Source organism: Caenorhabditis remanei, chromosome IV, assembly GCF_010183535.1.
Source record: "Caenorhabditis remanei strain PX506 chromosome IV, whole genome shotgun sequence".
Lineage (NCBI taxonomy): Eukaryota > Metazoa > Nematoda > Chromadorea > Rhabditida > Rhabditidae > Caenorhabditis > Caenorhabditis remanei.
Window position 1 is genome coordinate 20044190 of NC_071331.1, and position 12005 is coordinate 20056194.

Below are 12005 nucleotides of genomic sequence, written 5' to 3' on the forward strand. Positions count from 1 at the left end.
ATGAATTGGGTTATTTTTCTACTTTTTTGTGGTTTAATACCTGCAAACTATGGGGTAAGTTGTTAACCTTCAAAACTTATAAAATATTATTCGAGTTCAGAGAAGCATTGCAGTGGACGATGCAGAAGAAAATGCAGAACAAGCAAAACTTGAAAGATTCTTGATCAAAAAGAGAATCTTAAACGAATTACAAGCGGAAATTTTTGAAATCTCCCTCCCACCAGCTAGCAATGAAACCGAATATGTTTCCTCCACAGACGAAAACCCTTATATAATGGAAGGAGATATTGTATACACTGAGAAACAATTAGATATACTCATCGAGGATGTTCGGGGACAACTTTTTGCTAACAAGGGAACCTTTTAAGTGGTCCTTAACGCCAGCAAAAACGACCTATACAGGTGGAAAGAGGATGTTTGAAAACCTATAAATCAACTTTCAAAAGTTGCTTCCGTGACCTGTAAGTGTCTGAAATCTCGACCTGAAAATGGACCAATTTTACCATTGATTTGCTGCATCTCCTACCACGTTTGTAAAGACTACGGCGACAATATAAAAACGTGTTCGAGTGGCGCAGGTGGTTAACGCCTAGGAAGAGAAACGTTTTGCCCTGGTTCGACCCCTGCATCTTTTTTTCTTTTTTTTGTTGTTGGTTTTTTCCTTTTTTTTCATACTTGCAACGGACCGGGCCGGGCCGGGCCGGGCCGTGACGAGAATTTCCAAGGCCCGGCCCGGCCCGAAGGCCCGGCTGAAAAATTTGAACTGAAAATTTGAACGAAAATTTGAATTTTTTTGAATTTTTTTGAATTTTTTCCCAAAAATGTCGAATTTTTGACTATACTTCAGAATTCAATCAAAAGATAGTTATTCATCAAAAAATTGAAATTTTTAATGTAAATTTTTTAAAAAATTCAAAAAATTTGGTAAAAAATAGGTACCTTTTTTTTGAAGCCGGGCCTTCGGGCTGGGCCGGGCCTTGAAAATTCTCTACCGGCCCGGCCCGGGCCGGGCCTTCGGGCCATGCCGGGCCGGGCCGTAAATTTGCAAGTATGTTTTTTTTCGATGTTTTTTTGGAAGCTATCATATATTTTGTACTACCATCAACGTGATTCCCTTTTGAATCCACTTCAAATGATGATTATAAGAAAGATCTGCCGGTTGACAGATGAAAAAGGCCGCCAGATGGAAATTTATAATTTACGATAGCTTCCAAAAAAAACATCGAAAAAAGGAAAAAACCAACAACAAAAAAAAGAAAAAAAGATGCAGGGGTCGAACCAGGGCAAAACGTTTCTCTTCCTAGGCGTTAACCACCTGCGCCACTCGAACACGTTTTTATATTGTCGCCGTAGTCTTTACAAACGTGGTAGGAGATGCAGCAAATCAATGGTAAAATTGGTCCATTTTCAGGTCGAGATTTCAGACACTTACAGGTCACGGAAGCAACTTTTGAAAGTTGATTTATAGGTTTTCAAACATCCTCTTTCCACCTGTATAGGTCGTTTTTGCTGGCGTTAAGGACCACTTAAAAGGTTCCCTTGTAAGAATCATCCAGAAGGACCCAAGCAACTATCCCTTACTCCAGATCTAGCCATGCGATGGACTATGCCAATTCCTTATTACTTTGATTCTGTGGGTAGGTGAACCGCTAATATCTTTACTTTTACTAAAGGCAACTTAAATCTAGATGGATTTTTTTAGTGAACAGGACAACTATTCTAGCAGGTATACGTCTTTGGGAACAAGAGACATGTATACGTTTCATTAGGAAAGACAGTAAACCTCCAGGAAACTCTATTCAGTTTATTACCGGTTCTGGGTGAGTGAGAGAAGATTACTTTGATCTGTATTGATGATCATCTCGATATCAGGTGCTCTTCATCCGTAGGAATGCAAGGAGGAGCTCAACGCGTGACACTTCATCCTATCGCATGCAATACTATTGCCACAGTAGTCCATGAAATAGGTCATTCTAGCGTCGAGTTCTTATTCATATACTATTATTTTTCAGCTCATGCTCTTGGAGCCTGGCATGAACAGAGTCGCTCTGATCGGGATTCATATGTGACTATCTTGAACGATAACATTCCGGAAGATGTATATCCGGCTAATTTCGGCAAAAAGTCAACCATGGATTATGGAGTTGGTTACGATTATGGTTCTGTGATGCACTATGCCAAAAATGATTTTGCGATTGATATCAAAAAGCCAACAATCATTCCACGTGATCCGATGATGGAAAATGTTATCGGACAAAGAGTTGGATTATCTTTTTTTGACGTCAAAAGGATGAATCTAGCTTATTGTAGTTGTGAGTTTAAGCTACTTTATTACCTAGATACATCATTCATATGTTTCTTACAGCAATTTGCAAAAATACCCTAACATGCCACAACTACGGATATGTGAACCCGAACAACTGTAACGTTTGCAAGTGCCTTCCACCGTATTCTGGAAAACTGTGTGACCGTCTTCAACTATCTGGCTGTGGTGATTTGACACTTACCGCGACATCGTCTTCAAAAACTATCACTGCATCCGGAGCTAAGACGTGTTATTTTTTGATTACGGTTAGAGACAAAATAAGTTTTGGAACTATATATCACTATCATATTTAGGCTCCACCTGACAAGAAAATTCAGTTTAAAATGCTGGATCAACGTCTTTATGACTACTTGGGATTATGCAAATACAGTTACGTTGAGGTCAAAGTGAAAAGAGATTTCACGAAATACGGACCACGTTTTTGTAAACTCCCTCCACCTGTCCTACTGTCGGAAACCAATGAAGCAATGATTGTGTTTCAAGGATATTTCTCAACTAACAAAATCACTATGGAATATCGCTCTGTTTGAGTTATTTCCTCTATAAATAAACGTATTCAAAACTGTAACTTTTCTGTTTTGAAACAATTTTTGTTTATAAGTTCTTGTTTCTGGTTATGGTAATTATAATAATTACATGATAATGATGCTGAGTTGTCATCAGCACAGGATAACTGATATTTGGAGAATTAATGTTCTTACTGGAATCACATTTTTTTCAACAATCAGACTGCATTCATGACATCACACTGTGTAATGTTGCCTGGCAACAATTAAAACTTGATGTTCTTACAAAACTCACGTTTCTTGCAGAAATCAAACTGGCATCTCACTGAATTGTATGTGCTTTTGAACAAAACACACAATTTCTTATCAATGAACTTTTCACTGTTTCTGAAAACAATCATGTTTCATGAGTATGGTAGTGTATTGATGAAAATTTGATAAATAAAATAATTTTGTAGAAGAAGTAATCATTTGAATTAATTATACGCATTTTGTTAAAATGGACGCTACTCCTTCCTTTACTGTTCACTGTGTGCTGAAATGGTTAATTTTTAGTTTTCATTTGAAATATTTTTTTTTCTGTTTCAATTTCTACTGAAGAAAACTCATTTCAAAGCAACATTGATAATTCATCTTTCATATTTTGCAAAATTAGAAACTAGTTAAATTGATCCAGTAAGAAATTATCTCGTTGTAGAAATTAGGGGAATCGATTAAGTAGGAAACTTTCCAATGTTTTCAGAAACAGTAGAATTTTTTAAAGTGACTTTTCGAGAATAGCAAGAAAGTTATTGTTCTAGGAAACCGACGGTCCCGTAAAAATTGGAAATATGTTTGATGGTCGCTGGGGATTGTACCATTGGAACAAAGTGCCCGTGAACTTATAAATTTATTTTATGAAACATTGTAAATATTTATTCTCTTTCAATTGTTTTTGAAATAATTTGCTAGTTTATGTGTACTTACTTTGAAATCCCTTCCCTTACCTAAATTTATAAGAAAAACTGACAAAGCCAACATTTTTTTGCTATTTCAAAAAAAAAAGCAACTTAATTTCGACGATTCTGATAACAGTTAAATTTTGGATTTTATTACTACTGACAAAACAGAATACAAGACACTTGTTTTGATGGACTTCGAATTTTCATATGAACTTTAGGCTTAGCCCCTCAAAACTTCGTTCTTCCAAAATAAACAAATTAATGGAAGTGATTTAGTAGGAAACGTTTTTGTGAAACAGTATAATTTTAAAAATAGTAACAGTTTGAAAGAAAAAAAGAACGTAGAAATTGGATAGCATGTTTGAAGGTAAATAGCATCATAAAATCGTAACGAATAACCAAAAAACTGAAATTATTGATTTTTTTTTGTGAAACAGTGAGCATATATGTTTAGTTTCACTTGCCTCAGAAATTTGATACTTGATATTACTCACTTATGATATTCAATCACCGAAACTGATAAAAAAAATTGAGACAAATTTGTGCAGTTTCAAAAAAGTTGAATAATAAGTTTTGTGACATTGGTTACAATAACAATTAAGAAATTCCAGTTTCTAATAAAAATTCAAGAATCGCAAGCATCGATTGTCACTTCACTTATTTTTGTTAAGAAGTTATGAAATTGTACTGTTTCAACTTATGAACAATTTGAACAATTAGCTCTTCAAATTAATACTGCTCTCCCAAACTAGTAAAGTCGGACACCCGAAAAAAAATTTATTGGGATCGGTTCAGTATGAAACTTTCCATTGTTTTGAAAAACAGTATAATTTTTAAAAATGACTGTCTCGAGAAAAGTAAGTATGATTCATGCATTGCATTGAAAGATTATAATATAAAAACATATAATGATGATTTAATGAAACAGTGAACAAATTTGTTGTTTCATTGGTATAAGAAACAATTTGAGTGTTTGTGAAATTGATTTTTAATTTAACTTTAAACTGCAATGTTCTAAACATCGCGACTCCTCATAAAACCTCGCCAAACTCAGTTTTAAAAAATATTTAAATTTTGTTTTCAGAATAGTTATCTTTTTTTGAGTGTAGAGTTTTGATAATATCCTCTCCCATTCACTACGATTTTTTATTTTTATTTTTGTGACGTTTCATGTATTTTCGGACGGAAACAACTCCCAATGTTTTCCCAAAAAATGGGATATTATTTAGTAACATAAACAATATCCCGGTTTTAGAAATTTTGAATTTAATTTCGTTTGATTTCTAGACCGTAAAAATTATCCCGTTTTCAAATAATAGCTATTAGATATTCTTCGTTTCATCCTCATTTTCCAATCCGCAACTCCCTCTCTTATTACAGATCACCAATGGGACTTATTTGCCCATCGAACAAAATATCATCAGATGACGGACCGGCAGACGAAAAATCAACCGATTCAACAAGGAAATGTTCCCGGACCGTTTGCTGTTGTACCCGAGGTTCCAGCTCCAGTTGAGGAGGCTCAACAGCCAGTCGAAGAGGTCGCTGCACCAGATGAGGAGGTTCCAGTTCCAGTCGACCAAGACGCTCAAAGAGCATGTTCGACGAAGAGCATGTTCCAGAGGACCCTATATCACCCTTGATAGCTCTGATGGTGAGGAATCAGCACACCCCCTCATACAACCGCGCCTCACCGCTAACGAGAGAGTATCGGCGAGAGACGCAGAGTTTTTTCTCGCGCCGAGATAGATTTTCACAGTTTTTGACCTACTTTCGCTGTTTTGTTTTACATAACAATTTACAAAAAACTTTTGAAAAATACACAGTCTCCCAGCCTCCGAAAACGAGCTGCAAGGAAATATTTGATCTACCCTGATGAAACGAAAATTTTGACAAATTAGCAGGTCTACAAATTTATTTTTTGATTTTTAGAGTACAGCTCCAAATGATAAAATTCAAGTTTTAGAGTTATTCAGAAAGCATTATTCCCCCATTCAATCCAAAAAATCCTGGTTTTATATATTATTTCAGGTCGAAATGGCAATTTTTCATTTTGATTTCGGAAAAATCTACGGGATTTGTTTATTTCTCAACTTTATCCAACGAATGATTGCTCAAAACGTGCTCCAGAGATTTGTACACATTTCTGTAGGACGGTTTTTTTATTTGCACATTAGTTTTCGAGAAATCTATCAAATTCTGAATTTTTTTCAATTTTTTGTTATTTTCTCTAAAACTAATGAACAAATTAAAAAGCCGTCCTACAGAAATGTGAACAAATCTCCGGAGCACGTTTTGAGATATCATTCGTTGGATAAAGTTGAGAAATAAACAAATCCCGTAGATTTTTTCGAAATCAAAGTGAAAAATTGCGATTTCGACCTGAAAAAAATATATAAAACCAGGACTTTTTGGATTGAATGGGTGGATAATGCTCTCAGAATAATTCTAAAAGTGAAAATTTCTTACTTTCGACCTTGAGCTTTACGCTAAAATTTAAAGTAATAATGTTCTAGACCTGCTAATTTTTTTCTCAAATTTTTCGTTTCATGAGGGTAGATCAAAAATTTCCTTGCAGTTCTTACTCGGAGTCTGGGAGATTGTGAAATAGCGAAAATTGGTCAGAAGCAGTGATTTCTCATGGAGATAAATGAGCAGGTGGTTTGTGTTAACAGTAATGAGACAATAGGAGAATGATTAAATAAGATAACAGTCATCCGGGGAAGGACAGGTGCACCCTCTAATCCGACCGTTTAAGGTTCCAAGTTTCCCACAAAGAAGTTTGAGCAGGTCCCAAGTTTTGAGGAGTGTTGTATCTGATTTTTTCGAGATATCTAAATTCCATTATCACTGGTAATGCAGGTTTGAGCTTCAAGTTTATATTCAGAGACTAGAAAAATTTGTTCAAGAGATAGCAAAGTTTGGAATTTTGAATACCGGAATGAAATTCTGAAATCTCTGAATTGAGCATTTCAGAGAAAACATTATGATACAAAACTGAACACTTGGGAGGTGATTTTTTACTCTTTCAAACACGTTTCCCTTTTTTCTTATTTTTCCCCTTGACCCCTATTAGAACAAACAAACAACAGATGACGTAATTCAATGTGAACATGTCAACGTCACTCTATTCTTTGGGTCAATTGTTGTCACAAATACCACCTGCCATGTTATTTTCTTGGGAAATCGGACCGTATACAGTGCATGCCCCGCCCTCGGTTGGATGGATGGAATACATTCAGTTGTCCCCTTCATTCCCTCACCGAGCCGTTTGTTTCTAATTTCTAATTCTTCCTATCTGCGCTTTTGATAGACTATCTCAACCCTTTCTACTATAACTTTATTTTACTATAACTTTATCAGTTTTAGAAAGCCCGTATATTTCTCATTGATATGTAAATTCTAGCCACAATCCCAGTTTCAACAAATTTCAAGCAATTCATTATCTAGTTACTGTCATAGTCTTTCGAAAAGTTACTTTTACCCTGCCCTCTAATATTGATTCCTACTCAATTTCAGTAAATAGCAGATGTCTTTTTCCAATGTAGACATGTCAACTAATTCACACATTGTCACTCTCTCGGTATTGTGTCAGGGACACTTTCTTCACATAGTACCATCTACCTTTTTATCTCCTTGGGAAATCAATCCGAACACAGCAATTAGGCTCCGCCTGTTGCGCGTAACTGCTAGTAGATCATTACTCAGTCATTCTTCCCTCATTCCGGCCCACAACAAGATCATTCTATGTTCTCTTTCTTTCACTTATTGCTTATAGTTTCCCACAACATGTTATACCATTTACTTTAAATTAGAATATTATTTTCAGCACCGCGTGCCACCATCTTCTTGAAGTCGACATGAACACGACCTGCGCAACGACAGATGGGAGACTGACGTGACCAAGGCAAATCGATGAATGCCCCCAACGAGAAGAGATAGCACCGATCATGCAAAGGGAGGCTCAGAAACAGGTAATTAACTTCCCCAACCATTCTTATCTGTGTCGGTTCCGGTTAGACTGATCGAGCATGGCGCTGTAATAGTCTATACTTATCCGGGCTGAAGTTCGCTTCAGTAGACGCGGGTTTGAATCCTCCCGGGTTAAAAAAGAAACAACTATAATTAAATCTCCCAAAAACGGGATAATTTTGAACAATTTTGAATCGAATCTTTCAAAAATGGGATAATTTTGAATAATTTGAATTAAATCTTTCAAAAATGGGATAATTTTTGTATTATTAACTTCCCCAACCATTCTTATCTGTGTCGGTTCCGGTTAGACTGATCGAGCATGGCGCTGTAATAGTCTATACTTATCCGGGCTGAAGTTCGCTTCAGTAGACGCGGGTTTGAATCCTCCCGGGTTAGAAAAGAAACAACTATAATTAAATCTCCCAAAAACGGGATAATTTTGAACAATTTTGAATCGAATCTTTCAAAAATGGGATAATTTTGAATAATTTGAATTAAATCTTTCAAAAATGGGATAATTTTTGTATTATTAACTTCCCCAACCATTCTTATCTGTGTCGGTTCCGGTTAGACTGATCGAGCATGGCGCTGTAATAGTCTATACTTATCCGGGCTGAAGTTCGCTTCAGTAGACGCGGGTTTGAATCCTCCCGGGTTAAAAAAGAAACAACTATAATTAAATCTCCCAAAAACGGGATAATTTTGAACAATTTTGAATCGAATCTTTCAAAAATGGGATAATTTTGAATAATTTGAATTAAATCTTTCAAAAATGGGATAATTTTTGTATTATTAACTTCCCCAACCATTCTTATCTGTGTCGGTTCCGGTTAGACTGATCGAGCATGGCGCTGTAATAGTCTATACTTATCCGGGCTGAAGTTCGCTTCAGTAGACGCGGGTTTGAATCCTCCCGGGTTAGAAAAGAAACAACTATAATTAAATCTCCCAAAAACGGGATAATTTTGAATAATTTTGAATTAAATCTCTTAAAAACGGGATGATTTTGAATAATTTGAATTAATTCTTTAAAAAATGGGATAATTTTTGTATTATTAACTTCCCCAACCATTCTTATCTGTGTCGGTTCCGGTTAGACTGATCGAGCATGGCGCTGTAATAGTCTATACTTGTCCGGGCTGAGGTTCGCTTCAGTAGACGCGGGTTTGAATCCTCCCGGGTTAGAAAAGAAACAACTATAATTAAATCTCCCAAAAACGGGATAATTTTGAACAATTTTGAATCGAATATTTCAAAAACGCGATAATTTTGAACAATTTTGAATCGAATCTTTCAAAAATGGGATAATTTTGAATACTTTGAATTAAATCTTTCAAAAATGGGATAATTTTTGTATTATTAACTTCCCCCACCATTCTTATCTGTGTCGGTTCCGGTTAGACTGATCGAGCATGGCGCTGTAATAGTCTATACTTATCCGGGCTGAGGTTCGCTTCAGTAGACGCGGGTTTGAATCCTCCCGGGTTAGAAAAGAAACAACTATAATTAAATCTCCCAAAAACGGGATAATTTTGAACAATTTTGAATCGAATATTTCAAAAACGCGATAATTTTGAACAATTTTGAATCGAATCTTTCAAAAATGGGATAATTTTGAATACTTTGAATTAATTCTTTAAAAAATGGGATAATTTTTGTATTATTAACTTCCCCAACCATTCTTATCTGTGTCGGTTCCGGTTAGACTGATCGAGCATGGCGCTGTAATAGTCTATACTTGTCCGGGCTGAGGTTCGCTTCAGTAGACGCGGGTTTGAATCCTCCCGGGTTAGAAAAGAAACAACTATAATTAAATCTCCCAAAAACGGGATAATTTTGAACAATTTTGAATCGAATATTTCAAAAACGCGATAATTTTGAACAATTTTGAATCGAATCTTTCAAAAATGGGATAATTTTGAATAATTTGAATTAAATCTTTCAAAAATGGGATAATTTTTGTATTATTAACTTCCCCAACCATTCTTATCTGTGTCGGTTCCGGTTAGACTGATCGAGCATGGCGCTGTAATAGTCTATACTTATCCGGGCTGAAGTTCGCTTCAGTAGACGCGGGTTTGAATCCTCCCGGGTTAGAAATGAAACAACTATAATTAAATCTCCCAAAAACGGGATAATTTTGAATAATTTTGAATTAAATCTCTAAAAAATGGGATAATTTTGAATAATTTGAATTAAATCTTTCAAAAATGGGATAATTTTTGTATTATTAACTTCCCCAACCATTCTTATCTGTGTCGGTTCCGGTTAGACTGATCGAGCATGGCGCTGTAATAGTCTATACTTATCCGGGCTGAAGTTCGCTTCAGTAGACGCGGGTTTGAATCCTCCTGGGTTAGAAAAGAAACAACTATAATTAAATCTCCCAAAAACGGGATAATTTTGAATAATTTTGAATTAAATCTCTTAAAAACGGGATGATTTTGAATAATTTGAATTAATTCTTTAAAAAATGGGATAATTTTTGTATTATTAACTTCCCCAACCATTCTTATCTGTGTCGGTTCCGGTTAGACTGATCGAGCATGGCGCTGTAATAGTCTATACTTGTCCGGGCTGAGGTTCGCTTCAGTAGACGCGGGTTTGAATCCTCCCGGGTTAGAAAAGAAACAACTATAATTAAATCTCCCAAAAACGGGATAATTTTGAACAATTTTGAATCGAATATTTCAAAAACGCGATAATTTTGAACAATTTTGAATCGAATCTTTCAAAAATGGGATAATTTTGAATACTTTGAATTAAATCTTTCAAAAATGGGATAATTTTTGTATTATTAACTTCCCCCACCATTCTTATCTGTGTCGGTTCCGGTTAGACTGATCGAGCATGGCGCTGTAATAGTCTATACTTATCCGGGCTGAGGTTCGCTTCAGTAGACGCGGGTTTGAATCCTCCCGGGTTAGAAAAGAAACAACTATAATTAAATCTCCCAAAAACGGGATAATTTTGAACAATTTTGAATCGAATATTTCAAAAACGCGATAATTTTGAACAATTTTGAATCGAATCTTTCAAAAATGGGATAATTTTGAATACTTTGAATTAATTCTTTAAAAAATGGGATAATTTTTGTATTATTAACTTCCCCAACCATTCTTATCTGTGTCGGTTCCGGTTAGACTGATCGAGCATGGCGCTGTAATAGTCTATACTTGTCCGGGCTGAGGTTCGCTTCAGTAGACGCGGGTTTGAATCCTCCCGGGTTAGAAAAGAAACAACTATAATTAAATCTCCCAAAAACGGGATAATTTTGAACAATTTTGAATCGAATATTTCAAAAACGCGATAATTTTGAACAATTTTGAATCGAATCTTTCAAAAATGGGATAATTTTGAATAATTTGAATTAAATCTTTCAAAAATGGGATAATTTTTGTATTATTAACTTCCCCAACCATTCTTATCTGTGTCGGTTCCGGTTAGACTGATCGAGCATGGCGCTGTAATAGTCTATACTTATCCGGGCTGAAGTTCGCTTCAGTAGACGCGGGTTTGAATCCTCCCGGGTTAGAAATGAAACAACTATAATTAAATCTCCCAAAAACGGGATAATTTTGAATAATTTTGAATTAAATCTCTAAAAAATGGGATAATTTTGAATAATTTGAATTAAATCTTTCAAAAATGGGATAATTTTTGTATTATTAACTTCCCCAACCATTCTTATCTGTGTCGGTTCCGGTTAGACTGATCGAGCATGGCGCTGTAATAGTCTATACTTATCCGGGCTGAAGTTCGCTTCAGTAGACGCGGGTTTGAATCCTCCTGGGTTAGAAAAGAAACAACTATAATTAAATCTCCCAAAAACGGGATAATTTTGAATAGTTTTGAATTAAATCTCTTAAAAATGGGATGATTTTGAATAATTTGAATTAATTCTTTAAAAAATGGGATAATTTTTGTATTATTAACTTCCCCCACCATTCTTATCTGTGTCGGTTCCGGTTAGACTGATCGAGCATGGCGCTGTAATAGTCTATACTTATCCGGGCTGAAGTTCGCTTCAGTAGACGCGGGTTTGAATCCTCCTGGGTTAGAAATGAAACAACTATAATTAAATCTCCCAAAAACGGGATAATTTTGAATAGTTTTGAATTAAATCTCTTAAAAATGGGATGATTTTGAATAATTTGAATTAATTCTTTAAAAAATGGGATAATTTTTGTATTATTAACTTCCCCCACCATTCTTATCTGTGTCGGTTCCGGTTAGACTGATCGAGCATGGCGCTGT

At 35.5% G+C, this 12005-nt stretch overlaps 3 protein-coding genes across 3 annotated transcripts; all 3 read left to right on the plus strand.

Annotated features, from left to right (window-relative positions):
* Positions 1–367, plus strand: GCK72_015339 (uncharacterized protein; the record flags this gene model as incomplete). Its single annotated transcript, XM_053730794.1, has 2 exons — positions 1–54; positions 101–367. The coding sequence occupies 2 exons, from the start codon at positions 1–3 to the stop codon at positions 365–367; spliced, it is 321 nt and encodes a 106-aa protein (XP_053585566.1).
* Positions 368–1594: 1227 nt separating this feature from the next.
* Positions 1595–2856, plus strand: GCK72_015340 (uncharacterized protein; the record flags this gene model as incomplete). Its single annotated transcript, XM_053730795.1, has 6 exons — positions 1595–1637; positions 1703–1820; positions 1873–1967; positions 2013–2312; positions 2366–2571; positions 2620–2856. 6 exons carry the CDS (start codon positions 1595–1597, stop codon positions 2854–2856), a joined length of 999 nt encoding a protein of 332 aa, XP_053585567.1.
* Positions 2857–5197: 2341 nt separating this feature from the next.
* Positions 5198–5416, plus strand: GCK72_015341 (uncharacterized protein; the record flags this gene model as incomplete). The annotated part of the gene is made up of 1 exon (XM_003087268.2): positions 5198–5416. One exon carries the CDS (start codon positions 5198–5200, stop codon positions 5414–5416), a length of 219 nt encoding a protein of 72 aa, XP_003087316.2.
* Between the last annotated feature and the right edge of the window lie 6589 nt (positions 5417–12005).